Here is a 19,087-nt window from a genome sequence, read left to right on the forward strand (position 1 = left end):
TGTATGAATGGGTAATTACATAAAAGCCTCTCAGACTGCTCATTGTTCAGATTCAAAAAAGAAGAAGCGCAGTGGGTTGAGTGGGTCCGAATCAAATGTACACGTACACACACACACACACAGTACAGTGTGTGATATCTACACATTCTCTAAATATTACAATGGATTACAAACAGTCAGTTGCCAGTTTATTAGATACAACTAGGGACAACAATACTTTCATGAAGTTTATAATGTTCAGTTTGTTTTTAATCTGTTTTAAGAGAGGTGTTGGTGATGTTGGAGGCTGTAATGCTGTTGACTTGTGTTACACTGAGAAGTGTTTCTTTAAGTGTAAGTATTTAGTTCACCCTCATTGTATTATACTGAAGTTGTTTTGCTAGGTGTACCTAATAAACTAGCAACTTAAGTCTATATATTCTACAGAAACTCAATGACCTTTTCCAGAGCCCTTGACCAAGTTTAAATGACTAGATCTTCATACGTTACTTTTTTTTGTAAGAATACACCAATTCATATTAATAAATGTCTTCTCTAGTGGTTCAAATACAGTCCTCTACCATTTAACAGCTGGTTTAACAAGTTGTTTTGTTGAAACAGAACTTTGTGGACATTTTGGAGAATGCAGTTCATGGTGCTGTTGAGTTGTACTGAACATACAAACTGAAGTAAATCACAGAGCATGGGAGGTTTTTTTTTCCAGTCAACGTACTCGTAAAGAGACTCAAGAATGCGACTCCTTTACGACCCAGGTGTACGAGTACTGTCACAACACACAGTATAGCACCAACAGTCAACATGTCAAAACACCTACCAGATGGGCAGATTAGTAACCCGGGGTAAAAGAAACATTGTTACTGCTGTAAAGAGGTTTACATGAATGTATTGTCTCGTCTGTAAAAGAGTTTAACAGCCTCCGGTCGGGCTTCTTTAACTCTCGAGGTGTGAGGAAACTCATTTTCCAAGGCTGCTGCTGCTGTTGTGGAACAATTTACACTCAAACAATGCTGCTCATTAAATTATTATGGACTGTAATAACAAACCCAAATCAACCAAAACAACTGAGACGCGTTTTGTTTTTACTTAAATGGGATGTAAAGTGGAAATGCGTCTCTCACACACACACACACACACACACACACACACACACACACACACACACACACACACACTGAGGTAAACATTACTCGAGACTATGTAGACGAAATATTTTACCAGTGACTGCTGCGAGTGTGTGGCGGTGGCTGCTGTGCTGCTCATTAGTGCTAATGGACCCAGCGGATCAGCTCCAGCAGGGAATCAATGCACAGAAGTGGGTTTGGTGTATTGAAATGCTGCTCGACTGTTTGTATTCTCTTCATACACAACTTGGCAAGCATTGTAACCAGAACATCCGGTTCTGAAAAGTGAAACCAATGTGGAAGTGCCTTAAACTTGTATTCCTTCTACTGGCCACCAGGGGGCGACTCCTCTGGTTGCAAAAAGAAGTCAGATTGTATAGAAGTCTATGAGAAAATGACTACTTCTCTCTTGATTTATTACCTCAGTAAACGTAAACATGAGTTTATGGTCTCAATCGCTAGTTTAAAGTCTTCTTCAATCCAGCATGATGATCATTTAGTAAATTATGGTCCATTTAGAGTCAAATAGATGATAAAGAAGGAGATGCTTTAAGGTGGGGCTACCTTGTGATTGACAGCTTGCTGCCACGGCGTTGTGTGATCTGGGAATCCATGTTTTCGTCTTAGAAAATGAACACTTTCACGGTGCGTTTTCACTTCATGAAAGTTAATTGTAACATTTTTGTCGCGTAACAATGTCTCATTCAGCTGCTAACGTTTGCTAATTAGCCCTAAACACAATGTACAGCAGCGACCGATGTGAATGCCATTACTTTTGCAGATATTGGGTCATAAACTTAAAGTATTAAACAAATTAACATTGACCTGATGATGGCGCTAAATGAAAACCTTCATTGTTGCAACTCATCCTGATGGACATGAATATCTGAACCAAGTTTCATGGCAATCCATCTAATAGTTTAGAAACATTTCACTCTGGACCTCTTGTGGTGCTCGAGGAAAAGTCACATGATCACCAGAGTCACGAGACTTCTTCCTCAGACTAACCAACATATATTGCCATCCAGCCGCGCTGCTAGCACGCTAACAAATGTCAAAGAAAATCCCTTTATGTACAGCAGGAGGTCCAGTAAAATGAGAGAGGACATTGTGGTTGTGTTGTGTACCGAGGCTAATATGTTGTGACCTCTGACCTTTATGTAGAAAATGGATGAAAGATAATTCTCTGGGTACCAGTGTACTTATTAGTATTACTGTTATTAGAGCTTGGGAGCAACTCTTTATACTGTGTCTTTATCTCATATGTTCATATTTTGGTAGTGTACTTCTGGTCCAATTCCCAAATCACATTTAAAGTGAGTTCTTTTGTCAGGATGAGTGGTGTGAGGTTCTGCAAATAATAGAAATGATCAGCTGGCCAGTCTGTAAACACTGCAGCTATCGAGCCCAAATTTGGTCACAGACGTGGAAGAGGCCAGCATGAGTCAACGTATGGACACACAGAACAGTTCAACTCTGTAAATGAATGACACAGGAGGCCCGAGAAGAGTAACCGCAGTTTGGAATCAACTGACCACCAAAGCACGACATAAATGTTCTGACCAAACAAAAAGGGACTGTAAAAGACTGCTTCAGTTTAAAAGTATGCAACTGGTATGATGGTCTGCACTGTATTAAACGCGTCTTTGCTTCTTACACCTCCAGGATGCTGCTCCTGCATGTCGGCTTAAAATCCGAATGCAATGGAAGGATGTTGGAAAGCCTCGTCAGTGTGTGTGTGTTTGTATTTATCTTAAGTGTATCTGTGGGCGTATTTGTGCACGTTTGAATCTGTTCTGTACTGTGTGGGAGTGTTGGCTGCAAAAACTGTGTACCACCTTGTGTGTTAAGTGCATCTGTGTACTGTATGTACGAGTGTCCATACAGTACATGTATGTTCCTGTGCACGTGTTATTCTCATATACGATTTACATAATCCAGTGCAGGGTGTGTGTGTGTGTGTGTGTGAGGCATTTGCTTTAGACTACCTGTTTATATAATCCAGTATGAAGTGTGTAATTAGAGCATAAATATCCTCTGACTTCATGTTTACATTGTGTTCCATCAGAGCCTCACAGCCTGCGCTCAGAACACATGTGAGGAGTCTCTGCAGTTATTTCCTAAAAAAAAAATCCCACTATTAATATTTACAAAACAATACACAGTCAGCATGAGACTAACAAGGGTGGTACTGAGAATGGCTGCGAGCTAACAGATGAGCAAACAAATGCAGATTACATTTGGGAAACTAGGAAAATGAAGCCAAAAAAAAAAATTTAAATAAATACCAGCCTGTTTCATCAAGATAAGGGAAATCTGTTGCAAGTAAAACAAGGCGGGCGGCAGAGTCGTTTCTAAGCTTGGACACCGAGAACGACCTTTGAGCCGAAAGGGCACCGCTGTGCGATTCACATTCTGCTCTGAAAGTAGGAATTCAAAGCAGAAAAGTGTCATTTTGGCAAGCTTTATTTTTTATGTATTTAAGCGTAGACCACTTGTCTTCTTTCCTCCAACACAAACACACACACACACACACACACACACACACACACACACGTCTGCACTCGTGAAAAAAAATGTATACATTACTGAAAGATAATTACGGTTTCACACATCATTCCACCCTTTTTACGCAACGAAATTAGAGCCTTGAAAGGCATTTTGTTACAGAGCAAATAGATTAAATGACACATTTTGAGGCACAAAGACAAAATGGGAGCCATTGGACGGAGACAGTGTGAGATGGGGGGGAGAGGAGAGGCTGGTGGGTGGGTATGGGGGGTGGGTGTGAAATGGAAATGCGAGAAAGAAAGAGGCAAAAAGAAAAAGAGAAAGAGGGGGAATAATGGAGACGAGAAATCTGAGGAGGAGGAGGAGGAATGTGTTGGCTCGGCTCCCGGCCCCAAGGATGACTCACAGCTATCTTTGTCCACCCTGGTAAGGAGGAACGAACCCCGCCTCGTGGAGTGAAAGAGAGAAAGAAGCCCACGACCCCCCCCCCCCCCCGCCCCCTCCTGTTTTGCTATGCCGTTGCTGTGGTAACCAAGGCCTTGTCGTCAGGCCTGCTAGTGTGCCGTTTGTAGCGTGCTGTGGACGCTAAAGAAGACAAAAAAAAGGTGTAGACTTCTCTGTGCGAATTTTCTAAATATCTCCAGACTGAGAAAAACTCGAACCCATAATTTGTACAAGATAGCCGAGTTACTGCGGCCACACGGCCCCAAAAAAAAAAAGGACTTTATGAGACCTTAGCAAGACCGACGCCAAGTAGTTAACCAGCACACGAACAAAACCTCAATTTTGATTATATATTTAGCAATTTTAAAGCCATTCAGAATTTTTAATTAAGAAAGAAAGAAAGAACAAAACATATCTTCGTGTACAAGTATTTAGCGAGAGCAATATTTTAATGGTCTCTAGATTTCTAAAACTACTTCAGCAGAAGTTAAATGTGCGCTGAATATTTTTCAGGGCCACTTCAACACCCCTCATCCTCTAAGCTTTGCACTTATCGGAGCAGCCTCCCCCGTTTCTCCAACTTTGCAAACCAAATCCATGTCCTCTCTACTGAGGGTCACCGTAGTCCACGAGTGTGTCCTGGATGTGGCTGCACGGGACTACGTTTAAAACATATCACCTTCCTCCCCTCTAGTATGAGCCACCCTACACACACTTCTTTGCAGGCTTTGAGGTAACTGAGATTTCTGCTGCCACCACAATATAATTAAGGTGAATGGCAAATTTGTTGTATTTGTAATTTAATTTAACATCTCTCGCCGGTAATAACGTCCTCATTCATGTGGATAACTCACAGACCTCAGCGTCAACATTTGTCAGAGTAACAAGTAGAATAGCATACTTTGTGGTGTAAAAAGAAGACACGGTCCTATTTTAAGCACCACAAATTAAATTCACCTACATTTTACTGGGGCGGTGGCAGAAATCACAGATGTTAATATTTAAAACCATAGGCATATAAAACCAGTTTTATCTGTAGGGCTAGTGAAGAGAGATTGTTTTTAATTTTCTTATCTTTTAAGGAAAGTTGACTCACATATTCCCATTCATGGCAGTTGCATGGAAAAAGCAAAGTAGCTGCCAGGGATTGAGATACCTACATGCACACACCGACACCTGGGAGCTGCCCAGCTTTGTGCTGTTTACCAGAGAGCAGCTCCCCTGCAGCAGTCGGGGGTTCAGTGCTCTGCACATGGGCACATCTGCTGAAGCTGTGGTTGAACAGGGGGGGGGGGGGGGGGGGGGGGGCATCTCATTCACTTCCCCCGTGAGGTTTCTCTCTGCGAGAGGCTGCTATAGTTACAAACAATTCATCACCTCGCTCATTTCCTGGTGTACTATTCAAACAATTCCTCTGACATGCAGTGTAAGTGTCCGTTGATCCATACTGCATGTTCCTATGTAAACACACACACAGTCTGGCAAGCATGTGTGGGTGGGGTTTCCTGATGACTCACAGCTCAAACACTGAGGAGAGGAAAAAAGGGGTTCTCCCAAACTCCCTATAGATTGTCGAAAATGTTCCCTTGTCCAATTATAGCCCCTCTCTCCTTTTTCCAGCCTCACTACGTTTATTTTAGCCGTTCACAAAGCGGCTTTAAGTGGAGAGCGCTGGAGGGAAGAGGTGACTAAGAGGAAGGTTGTTGAATAAAAAGGGGTTTTAGTAAACAAACATGGTGGTCCAGAAACAGAAAACAGTAGTTTTAATACTGTTTTAATGAGCTAATACAATTAAAACAACTTCTTTGAAGCAGGCTGCAACTAATTATCATTTTGATGTTGCAATAATTTATTTTTTATTCATCAGATAATTGTTTGTATAACTGTGTCGATATCACATTTTCCAGAGCCCAAAGTGCAGAACCCTCAGGTATCGAATCTCTTAACAAATTGGCCCAAATTCATGGTCGGGGGAGGGGTTTGTCTACTGACTCAGGACGTTAATCAGGATCCACAGATACATAATCTGAAGGCACAAGGCCTCACAACTCACTGAACTCATTTTAAAAATCATGGTTTATTTTGTAATAGGATCAAAATCAAATAATTATTCATAATAGGAAAAAACAGGTACCTCGATGAATTCATTTCAGTATCTCATTGACTAATTCTGACTTTTAGAGGAGACCCGGATCTGGACTCATCAAAAGAGTTCAAGAACCGCAACTATTTTAACGTCATGTTTTAGACAATTATTGTCTGCAGACCACCTCTAAGATGCACTGCTGTACTTCCATGTGTAACAGTTGGCAACAGTTGATCCACACGCTAAAGATAAACAGATGGGAGAGGGCACCACTACCTCAAGTCAACTGGGCTTTTCCAAGCGTGTTGTTCAAAAAAATATGCAGTAAAATAAACATTACAGGCTCGCACATGACCGTTTCCTGTGTTTCTTCAGGGATGAGGAACACAATAACAGGGATTGTGCGTGTATCTGCGTGTGATAAATCACCAGAAACCGACAAAACAGCACAGCCTTTGCCAGGGGGCACCCGGACTCATCCGCATGTGGCGGATGGGAACAGAGTTGCCAGTGTTTTCAGTCTTAAAGCAGAGCAAATGCCGACCGCGTCTGATTTTGGGAGAGCCGACTTCTGACAAGACGACCACAGAGGGAGGGGACAGCCAGAGAGGCGATGTTCTCTCATGTCAAACTCGTGGTTTTGTTTGAGCCGTCTCCAAAGCAAACTTTGGAAACTGAAAAAGAACCATACATTATCTCTGTGTGCCATTCACGCCTGCGACAATTTGCATTTGTTAATACAGTTCCTCAAACACAGTCAGTCAACAAGGGATGAAAGAGAGAGGTGTCCCACCTTCTCTCTTTTAGAGAGAAAAAAAAAAGCGCGTGTCCACAGACACCAAAAGACATATGAACCAGCCTTTGTTCCTGCCTGCATGATTAGTTGATGATTCATCCGAGAGTGAGTCAGGCGCCAGCCTTTGAGCTAGTTTATTAGCTGCTTTCTACTGGTACTGAACCAGATTAGATGCTATGATAAAGAGCAGCGCTAAGGACTCGGAGGTTTCCACCCTTTCCCTTTCACCATCAGCGTCGTAAAAAAAGGGCAAACATTGCTGAGCCTGTAGGCAACATTGCATCCTTTAGATAAACGGTTGAGCTGCATTGCCTCAACATTGTTGCTTTAAGTATAAAACATTGTCTTGCTGCCAGAAGAGACTTTATAAGAATTGTCGCTGTGCGCGCGCACACACACACACACACACACACACACACACACACACACATATACACACACACACTATGCAATGCTGCACTTTGTGTCTGAATCATTCTCAGTGGACGGATGTCTCCATTTGCATTCTTAAGTTTAATTCTCATTTGCATTAACGAGACATCTCCCCGGTGTCCCTCCCTCCCCTTTATGCTCCACGTAGTAAACAACAGATTGTTATAGCCTCCCCTCCAATGAGGCAGCTGCACTGAGATGCAATGAAAACTCCGTGAGCAGAAAGAGTGCTGCTAATGTTAGCTTTAAGCTAAACAAAAACCCATGTGGAGTTTACGGGACTGTGACGAGCTTTGGCTTCTTCGAGCACATGAGGGGAAAGAAAAAAGGGATTTGATGCCTGGAGTTCGACCAAGTTGCGGTTGTGGCCATCGGGTGCTCTCACGCGACTAGCATCGAATACAGACATACAGGAAATGTGGGGAGCTCATCTGGTGAGAACTCCACAGAAAAAAAAAGAGCTCTAAAAGCACACATCGAGTGTAAAAGGTGGAGTTCGCATGAGGATAATTCATGTAGTGTCAGGTGAGCTGTAAAATGCTGAAAATAATGCTTCGTTGACTTTCCTGCGATTGTCTCAACTCTGGCACTCCGTGTCCTGTTCTCTGTGGCAAACCCCACCCTTCTGGCAACAAGTGAACAAAAACTAAACATGCAAACTATTTTCCAAATACTTCCTGAGTCAGAGGAGTGTGTGTGAAAACACAAACTGCTTTTATCCAGTTGTGCGTAACAAACATATTTACACAACAGTAAAATAGCTGAGCGGTGCAACACTCACTACTCAATACTGGTGGTAAAGATTGCAAATTAAACTAATCAGCAGATCCTATTATTTTGCTAAAGTACAGCAAACTGTAAGTGAGGAACAACATGGAGACGTTGGCTCCTAACAGAGTCGTAATAAACAAAGAGTACAACAGTTAATTCAGAACATCTGAGACGTTTCAAAGTTGAAAGAGCTCCCTCACGAACTCAGTGCCCTGTTTAGATTATACAGCAGAACTGCTCCAAACATCCCATTCAACTTACATTCCTGTCAAGAGTAAATGAGCTTTTTGCAGATCTGGAATCAGAACATTTTGTTACATAACCAACGAGATGGTAACGAGGAGAGGATTGAGGTTACAGTCCTAACCTTGCCCAATCCCCAATGGGCTGTTTTTTGGGCAGAAAGAGCGAGCGAGCATGAGAAACAAAAGACAAAGTGAGAGAGAGTGAGAGAGATAGAGAGTCTGGAGTCTCACCATGTTAAAGTGATTTACTCCGTCCATGTGCGAGTGAGTCATCGAGGGCTTGGCTGGTTCTGAAGGCTCTATGGAAACTAATTCTATAAACTACACACACACACACACACACACACACACACACACACACACACACACACACACACACACACACACACACACACACACACACACACACACACACACACACACACACACACACACACACACACACACACACACACACACACACACACACACACACACACACACACACACACACAGCAGCCTGCCAAAACCTCTGCTTGGTACCAGGTTGTGGTCAGCTGAAGTCCAAGAGTGACTCTCTCATTACTCGCACACCAATAAACCCAGCAGAGACGGCTCCATACAACAGCCATTCAGCGCGTTTGCAGGCCTGCCACATCTGTTTCCCATTACAAAGTATTCCGCTAGCAGCCGAGATGAAAAGCAGCCGTTCTCTCAGCAGGATTTAGAGCCCCTCCTGACATTATCCGTAGGATAAAGAAACATTTACAAAACACAGAAACTGTATAGACCATCAAACAAACGGTGTGTCCTTAAGCTGCAATACCTCGGCAAAACAAAATCAGCTTTATCGGGGGAAAAAGGTCAGTAAATAAGAATTAAAAAAAAATGTAATTATATGTAACGGGTAGTTAATTATAGGTAATTTTTTAAGCAAAAATGCGAAAAACTAATTCTGTCTTGATCTTCTTAAATGAGAGGATTAGCTTAATTGTTTTGGTTTTATATCATTATTAATTTAATCTATTTGGTTTGTCTGACAGTGCAAGTAATGTGAAGACAACCGTGGAACCATTTTCTAACAGGTTAAGAACAAAAATTTACATAAAAAATAATCACTCTTTGTAGCCATCATCTGTTGATACGAACATGGATGTTTTACATGTACTGTTCCTGTGCAATGTCATAAAGCACTGGAGAGAAACTTGTGTTTGGTTGGAAAAACAGTCCCCCAGAAATGATTAATGCATCTCTTAAAAGATAATTCAGGTTTAAATTATTTATCGCTCTCACATGCAAAGCACTTTTTTGTACTTTTGAACAAGTTGACATGAAATCTTCAATGTTGTGACGCTTACAAAGAGGGATCCAATTCACGTCGCTGCCGGACGACACCCAAACTCACGGGCTCCTCTCTGTCCTCGTGTGACTCAATGTGGCAGACAGATTGTCTGCCGTCACACAATACAAGCTGACATCCCCCCCCCCCTCCTTACCCCCCGAGGCAGCCAGAAGAACAGAGGAGACGTGCCGTCAAACTGCATGAGGAAAGATGTACAGCAGCGAGATGAAATGTGCCGCTGGTAGTTCGCAGCCCGTTTGGGAGCAGGACTCGTGATGCTGAGCCTTACTTTTTAAATCCATGAGACGCTAAATGTTCCGGAGTTTGTTTGATTCAAACCTAAGAGAGTGTCAGCGACAGTGAGACCGATGCATTCGAGGAAGAAGTAGTACATTTTGAGTTGTTATTGACGTCGCTCTGGGTGTAGTTAACATTAATGAAGGCCGTTCCAGGCTCCTGGTGTTGTGCGTGCTGCCCCACTTGCATGACTTACCGGGACACTTACTGGGAATTAATACATGGTTAATTTAATTAGTTCTACCTGTGCTTCTGCTGATGGGACGAGTCAAAATGTCTGCAGTGAAAAAGGTCTATTGCTTATTAAAGCTGAAGGATAAAATACGTTTTCTAACGGCAGCTGGCTTTGTGTTATGGTGATGCAGTCAATTATGAATAAAGTGGTCAGACGATGAGCTTCCACATTAAAAGAGAAATACCTGTCAAGGTGCGTGTTTGACATTTAAACAATGATTTACCAGGATTACAAAGAACCTGGCGAGCCTAATTTTTCATCCCACTAAGTACTCTGACCTAATAACAGCTCGTTACGGTCATTAATTTTTTACCAAGTCTGCATAATTAGTCTTTTAGATGTCGGAGGAAGGTGCAAACAGTATAATGTGCCATAGTTTCGACTGAAGCTCTAACATATTCACGTTTTATCTGCTGCACTACAGAATACTTTTAGCATCATTTATTGCAGAGCTTTCGGCGGAAAATTAAGCGGCAACTATTTATATACTATGAATCCATCTTTTAAGTCATATTTCTGTAGGAAGAAAATGCCAAATATTCTCTGGTTCCAGCTTCTAAAACGTCAAGATGTGCTGCTGTCTTGGTGATAGTAAATTGAATCTCTTTTGGTTTTGGACTGTTGGTCGGACAAAACCAGCAATTTGAAATGAACATTTTTCACTTTTAGACCAAGCAAATAATTAACAAGAATATCCTGCAGATGAAACAATGATGAAAGTTAGCTTCAGTTTCTTGTTCCTGGAATGTATTGTAATTGTTTTTCAGATGTAACTACTAAGGAAAGCATTTAGTGTGTGTATATTTATATATATTTATTAAAGATTTAAATATATATATAAATATATTTATAAAGTGAAGATATTGGGCTTATATTACTTGCATTACATTTTCTGGAGTTTCCCAAGTTTAAAATAATTTTATTTTGAAATTCAGTCTGTTTCTTGCATCAAACTAGGTTTCTTATTTGACGGAGACAGATTTAGTCTGAGGTACTTTCCCAATCACAAGAAAACAGTATAAAGCTATAACTGTTGCCACAAGACCTTTGAAAGAAAGCTTCACTTAGAAAACAGTCGAGGCATTAGATGTGCTGAACAGCACCATTTTAGGAAGAGACTTTGAAGGCAAACATTTTATCTCAACAAACTCGACATGAGCAGCTTGAGTCCTCCCGTTATCCACAACGTGGCCCCATAATAGCGCGGATGTATAATGTGTCGCCTTAGAGACGCATCTGAAGTTCCCCTCGAGTTAAATATATCGACTTTACTCACTGAAACTCAAACTGTGACTAATGTTAGACCACTTCTTATGACATCCACCTCTGCCACCGCTTCATCGCGCTCTTCCCTGTTTTACTTCCTTTCTTTCCTCACCAGGAGGAAGTTTGTCTGGATATTAAAAGCTTTTGTTTATCACATTGTGCGCGTTGCTTAGTGAGTGTGAGGTCTGTGTCCTTTGTATCATGAATGCCAGAAAGGGCCGACCGTGTAGCTCAGAGGACAATAAAAACAAACATCAAGTCTCCAGATAGAAACAAGGTAAAAGGTCAGAATACAACTACATTGGAAATAAGTCATGGGATGATAATAAGAGAATTATGGGATGGTTATAAGCAACGATAAACACACGAGTCATACTCATTAGAAAGGAAATGAGACTAGTGCTATAAGATAAGAGCACTTCCTGCTGTGTTCTCTGATAGTTAGCTTCAACATCTCAGCACCATGTTTCAGTTATTGTTGCGCCTGGACACGTTCTACCACGTCATGTCTACCCCTGCACTTATTTTACCAATAAAAAAAAAAGAGAAGAAAGAAAAAGCATTGTTCAAACGGTCTGGGCGCAAAATAAATGTCTGCGAGCTCCGTCTACCTGCTGCCACACCCTGAACCACGCTGTGCCGACAGGTGGGGCCGACGCAGCCGCTCTAAATCCCTGCTCTTATGTATTCAAAGCAGATCTGATCCAGGAAAGGGTTCGGCTGTTTACTTTTCAACCTTTACAGTTAAATCTCGTTCTATCAAGCAGACTTTGACGGCAAAAAAAGGAGCTGTTCAAGGAAAGAGGGGCGTGTGCAGCAGGACTAAAGACATGCAAGGCACAAATAATCATTGGTTACGGCTGCTAATAAACTAATTAATTAAATCATTAATCTCTTGATTAGATCAGAAATTAAGTTGACACAAATACATTTAGTTTAATACCATAGATCACAAGGAAAACCAGCAAATGTTTATTTGTGAATTTATCGCATTTTCTAATAAGAAAATGGTTTAAATTAATTATCGAAAAAGAAGCAGATACGTTTGTTGTTGAATTGTTTCAGGAAATACACGTGTATATTGTAAACACTCCCTACTCCAGTCTGCCTGGGTGGAGCATTAAAGAAGGATGTAGAGAACAAGTCCTGCCAGTGACACTGATGAGCCGGTCCCCCCCCCCCCCCAACACACACACACGGGGCTAATGTTTCACAGCGGCACAGCTGGAGATTAGACCGGGCACGAGACACCAGCAGACGCAATGTTCCAGTATTAACGGAGAGACAACTGAACGAGGTCTTGAGTTCTGTAGCTCGGGGGCTCAAGTTGAGTGTTTTCTGACCCGGCTCACAGCTGTTACAGCACCACAGTTCACCCCACACCTGCCAAGTTATGTGCATCTTTCTTTTACTGTTCTCAATTATTTACCAGTCAAATAGTGCTGCAGGGAGAATGGGTGGCATTGTGGCCCAGCAGCTTGAGGTTTTGCCTCAGGAGGGAAGGGGGGGGGGGGGGGGGGGGGCAGCAGCATGTGTTCCCAGTAGTAGTTGTGCATACAAAGACGCGCGTGAAGAGACGCAGTGTCACGCCTTTGGGCTAAACAGGTGTGTCCAGTCAACTGAAGTGCCGTGACGGCCCCACCTGTTGCTGTGTGTTCTGTCTAACACAAGGAGGATAACCAAGGGCACCCGACAAAAAGTCAACACATTGTGAGGCGCATAGACGTCCGCTTCCGCCTGCTGCTGTCGCCACCGTCGGCTCGGCTCAGCGTGCCCGTCAAAGCAGCCCGTCACCGCGTGTATTAATAAAAAAATGACTTCCCGTTACAGGGAGTCAGCAGTCAGCCCATTCCAGAGGCCATGAAAAACCCTCTGAGTCACCACCCCGTCACACGGCCCAGCCAAGAATCTCAGAGCTCCATGGCAACCCAACACCAAACACACTGAAGTGTAGCAGATAAAGCCGGCCCGGGCTGGATCCAGGGATTCTTTTCCAACCACACATGCGTCAAGAGAGCTGCTTCCTTTAGAAAACAATGCTGGGGGAGCCGTTGGTGCTTCTCTTGCCAAGTAGCTGCAGAGTAGCAAGAAGCACAAAGGCATGGGGGGGGAAGGGGGGGAATAGAAAATTCAATAATACTGTTCTCTCATCACGTTGAGAGAACACACACACTCACCCATCCAGAGCGCACAACAAAGTCAACATCCTCATCCACCTACAGTATGTGCAAATTTACAAAGATTGATGAGCTTGGGACAATAAACTCGAGCCACGTTTAAAAAAAAAAGAAAGGCACATTTCCTGCAGAATTTTTACATTCATGTTCATCTTTCCACTCCGAGTTTTGCTCCATGTGCTTCACCGCTCACATTCAATAATAATGTCAACTCTGTGAAGGTAACACAATAGTGATTAATGGAGGGGAAAAGGACTCCCTGCTGAAAATGAGCCTTGTTGAAATGTAGTTTGTTTATTGAGCCGGGTTGTAACATTATTATAAAAAGCATTTGCTGCATCTCTTTATTCTGTCACTCTCACAAAATGCAGACCGTAAAGCAGCACATGCTGTCCGGCATAAGAGTAAATGTACTGGGAAAGTACAAATACTTCCCCATTTAGCATATTTTCATTTTCTCAGACCCCTCCGACCCGAGGTGCACTTTGCCAGGACGGTGACACATTCCTCGACAGCCACCAATGGCCGAGGCCTTCTGCAGCGCCCTGATCGGCTGAAAGGGAAACACCGACAACCAGCTCTGCCAACCCGCTGCTAACACCACACTTCAGCTGAGATACAGTATGTGACTCAAAAGAGAAAGAACAGAAGTGCATCATCTACTACCCTCCACACTAACCTTCAGTGCTACGTTAGCTTAAAAAGGCAGCAGGTCACTTTCATAGGACTTCTATGGGACTTTTCTTCTCCCCAAAATCAAAAGTGCATACCGTTCCTCTTACTGTAGTGCTATTTATGAATCTAGATTGTTTTGGTGCGAGTTTTCTCCTTTTGGAGATATCGGCTGTAGAAATGTCTGCCCCCTCCGCAATATAATGGAACTAGATGGCACCTGGCTTGTGGTGCTTAAAGCGGCAAAATTTGACAAACTCACCAAAAGCCGAGTGCCATATAGTTCTATGATATGCGAGAGAAGGCAAACATCTCTATGGCTAATATCTCCAAAACTAGCAACAAAAAAATATGTATTTTTGATTTTAGGGTGAACTTTCCCCTTTAATTAATGATCCAACTCCATTAAAAGTGCAACAGATCTGAATTCTAAGCTGTGCTTTGTCATCACATGGAGCTTCACGCAGCCGAGTTAAGTCAATGATGAAAGACATTTTGTCATCAGGACAGCGATCCTGATGACAAAATGTCTTTCTGTGTGTTTAAGGTGCGGCTCGCCTGGCTGGAGGTTTGTCATTTGGAACATGCCCGGGGCTAAATGTGACTGTGCTCTCCAACCGACGAGTCATACAAACGTAACCACCAGGAATGCAGCCTACAGTGCTGCCGTTTGGTACGGCTGAACAGTGTGCAATCCTGGTAGACAATTAGGGTGTTGCACCACCTCAGTCCTTCTGAATAACAGGTGTGAACAAGAGGCAATATATCAGAAAAGGAGAACATTTCAACATTCCGATCGACATGTTGAGCTTGAACTTTGACTGCAGCGCTGTCTTAACCACTATGAGGAAATATCTTGGGGGGCCTCAAACTCTGAGCTGAAACGGAGCGTTTTAACACAAATGCAAGAGCAAACCGTGCCACAAATACAGGGACACGATACATAAATCATGTCACATAGAATGTATTCTCGTCCGGCCTTTGTGGCTTAACTCTGTTCTTCAAATGAACAAATTACCTTTTTCGTCTGTGAGACGAAGTAAACATTACTGGCCTTCAATGCGAAAAGCATATGAATCTCATGCATCAGAGCCACAGGAACGTTCCAGAGTCACTGTGGGATCGGTTGCCACAAAAAGGCAGGGAATTCCCCCACACAGGAACCAAAAAACAGCAAATAAATGTTACTTCATCAATCCTGCGACACAACTTGATAGATCTGTGGATGGCTCCAGGTAGTTCTGCTGACTTTGAACTTTGAGTGTCTGTTTTATTCTAAAGCATTTAACGGTGCATTAAGAGAAACAACGTGTTCAGAGGGATGCACAAAATAGTACATGTAGTGTGTACTTTTTGCCTATGATATACGATCATATAAACAACTACGATAACTGTGTGACATGTGTGTCGTAACAAAGCCACTCCCTCTCAAGCTCCACCCCCCTCACAAGCTCCTCCTACCTGGCTTTGAGCTCCTTGTAGTCCTCCTTCAGCTTGCTCAGCTCCAGCTGCATGCGCGCTCGCTCCTTGGCCACCTGGTCCAGCGTCTTGCGGGCGTCGGCCAGCTCGGACTCATAGGCGGCCTTCATGCCCGACACATCGCGGGTGACCAGGGACTCCGACTCGGTGATGCGCATGCGCAGCCCGGCGTTCTCAGACTCCAGGGAGCGCACCTTGTCGATGTAGACAGCCAGCCGGTCGTTGAGGTTGCACAGGTCCTCCTTCTCCTGCAGCCTGGTGATGCGGGCCGGGGAGGTGGTGGCACCGCGGCCGGTGCGTTTCTGGCTCGGGGTTTCCATGGTAATAATGGCTCAGCAAGAGGTGCAGAAGGGGGGTGAGTCACTGGCTGTGGGGGGGAGAGGAGGGCGAGATAAGAAGAGTTAATGAAAACTACAGTATGTGAGCTTCCTTCTCTGCAAACGCAGTGCACCAAATCATGGGTTGAATCACACGTTAAACTTTAATGGAGTTTATTCTGAAGAAATGTTCCACTCTTACGCAACCCTGATCCTTGTCTGGGCAGCCCGCCTGCAGTGCTGGGTCTGCTCACAGATCTGCATGATAATATGTTCCAGGGTCCTTTTTCCACAGCCAGAGAGCGCGTCTATAAAACTTCAATAAATACCTAACCCTCTACAGCATTTGAGTTGGTGTTAAAAGCAGTGGGCAGAGGCAGAGCGCCCTCACAGGAATGTGATCTGTTTTTTAGGAGTTCAGATTACAAACCCCCCTCTTGTTTTATAAAAGACGGTGCTACAGTTTGCTCCTGATACGTCCCTTTATTCACACGGGTATTGTCTCCACACAATGGAACACGCCTCTAAGTCATCTCCTCCAGCTCTCGTAAATTGTTGCAGGAGCAGTTAAGCCACTTTATGCAATTCACTCCTGAGCAAATATATTTCCCACCAACGTCAACCCGTACCTTCGGCTCACACACAAGGCAATTAAAACATTAAAACACTAATTTCTCCTAAAATATGCAGCCGTAGCAAGAGACACCAAAATAAATGAAAACATTTCCCTCCTTCTTTGCTCTCCACAGACTTTTTGGAAAAATGGAGAGAAACCACCAAAAAAAAAAGCTTCTAATTGCTTCCACAGACGGCATGTTCTGCAGTGATCCTCTCGCCCACAACGATGGTAATACCAAAGTGTTGACTCATAACATCAACAAATGCTGCAAGATGCCTCGATAAGGACATGTGTCCGCTATAGATGTGTGCTAACCAAAGAATGAATAAAAGAGAGCAGTGGTATATCTGAAAATTAACCTCTTTGAAATCTTGAATGGACTCATACAACACAGCAAATGTAAGCCGTAAATCCTAAAAATCACTGCATTAAAAAAAAAAAAAAAAAAAGTACAATAGCGCTACATTTTTTCCAGCATCAGAGAGCTTTATACAGCGATTATGGATGTGGCCTTCAACAACTTTCATAGATGCATCAGTATTGTTATCAACTGCACCTGAGGCTATACAGGTGTGATTTCAAAACTGGATCTTATTTCTCAGCAGCCAACCGCTCACAACCCAAACGGCGGGGAAGCCGACTCCAATTTAATTCAGCAGTGGGTGGACCCTCCACCGCCCATTACCAAAAGTGCACACAAGAACGTGCCCGCCCATGTGGGTGGGTTGGCGCACACATCACATGCGTGCACATGAAGCGTGCACACGCCCACAGGAGCAAACCCATACACTCACAAGTGCTCTCTGGCCTAATTCTGAATAAATGAAGCATCCACTTAGGCTCCCAAAATGCAGCGAGCATTAACAGGTGCTGTCTGATGGTCCACTCTCCTGTAACAGCAGGCAGGAAAATGAGCTGCAACTTTTAAAGTTACTCCACACCGCTCCCTGACTAAATCAAACCAACTCTGAGCTGACTGAAGTTAAACAAGCACTATATTAGGAGTACATTAGTCGCACGATCAGTTGAACAAACAGAAAGTCTCACAGGGAGACAGAAATCTGAGCACACTCTCTGAACCTTACCTCGGCTGTGTGGGAACCTCTCGACTTCAGCCTGCTGAAGGGACTAAAGTGAGAGTACAGGACCTTTCTAGAAGTTTGTCTGCTGGTTTGAGTGTGAGTGTGTGTGTGTGTGTGTGTGTGAGTGTGAGTGTGAGTGAGTGTGAGCTGACATACCCCAGAGGAGCGTAGAGAAGAGGATCCGTTGAATAATGCAGTCTTGCTCTCCGCTAGTGGGTGTGTGTGCGCCTTTGGCTCGTGCCCTGAACTGCTCTCCTAGCTGTCGCTCACCGCACATGTACCTACTGCTGGAGAGGGAGAGAGGGGGCGGAAGCGCATGAGAGGGGAGGGTGAGGCTGTGAGGAGGAGTCAGCCCAGACAGTCTGAGTACACTACACACACACAGCTGCTGAGCTCTATCTCTCCCTATATTTTCCTTTCTCATTTCACTCAGACAGAGCCCCTGCAGACAGACTGACCTCAGCAACTGGTGCAAGTAGTCTGTCAATAAAACGCAGTGACACCGACGACACTGAACAGCTCCCGGGTGGGTGAAAGCGTGTAAATGTGCGGATCTCGCCCTGCTCCTCCCTGCTGCTATGAAGAATGCATTCTTTGCCCACATTTCTGGTTTGGAAAAAAACAACACCAAAAAAAAAAACAGCTGTGACATCCGACTGTGAAGTCGGATGAAGAGCAAAAAGAAAAGAGACGACCTCGGCACACACAAACAACATCGCAAGGCCATCAAACAAATCCAGAGTACATGGAAAGCTTGTTGTGTCGTTATCCATGGCAGGAAAGCTCGTCCACTGAATCCAAAGAGGATGAAGTCCACAAATCTTTGGTATCATAATCCCAGCGGGTCATAGGATAATTGCCACACTTCATCTTGAAAGTCCAAAAGGTCTGACACTCCAAAACCAACTTGATTCTGGTCTTATATTTATTCCCTCTGGGTGGAGTTAATGGAGTCACAGGTCCAATCAATGCAAAAGACGTTTTCTGCGTGCGTGTCTGTATGCATCTCCTCACCATGGAAATGGAGGTTAGTCTATTCGCTTGTGTGTCCGTGTGTGTGTGTGTGTGTGTGTGTGTCCATGTGGTTAAACAAGGGGCAAGACAGCATCTCTGTTTTTGGGCATGGGGCTGGCCCAGTGGCAAAGGGAGTATCCTGGCTTCACCGTGGCCTTCCAGTGGAAAGGAGCCGTCAGCTTCTGAAGCTGCCTCTCTGAGT

General features: G+C 43.7%; 1 protein-coding gene across 2 annotated transcripts in view; it reads right to left on the bottom strand.

Moving 5' to 3' along the window:
• The window catches only part of LOC306699884 (lamin-A-like), a 33,065-nt gene that overhangs the window by 9,815 nt on the left and 4,163 nt on the right, over positions 1–19,087 (bottom strand). Inside the window, exons 2-3 of one of the 2 annotated variants that reach the window (XM_079164667.1) lie at positions 18,028–18,155; positions 15,836–16,220 (exon numbers count right to left, since the gene is read on the bottom strand). In XM_079164667.1, the coding sequence (XP_079020793.1) occupies positions 15,836–16,173 (338 nt within the window). In that variant the 5' untranslated portion in view covers positions 16,174–16,220; positions 18,028–18,155. Of the gene's footprint in view, positions 1–15,835; positions 16,221–17,874; positions 18,003–18,027; positions 18,156–19,087 lie in introns of those variants that run through there. The other variant, XM_079164668.1, reaches the window with a different exon arrangement.

The sequence above is a fragment of the Pholis gunnellus genome, assembly GCF_910591455.1.
Source record: "Pholis gunnellus genome assembly, chromosome: 8".
NCBI lineage: Eukaryota > Metazoa > Chordata > Actinopteri > Perciformes > Pholidae > Pholis > Pholis gunnellus.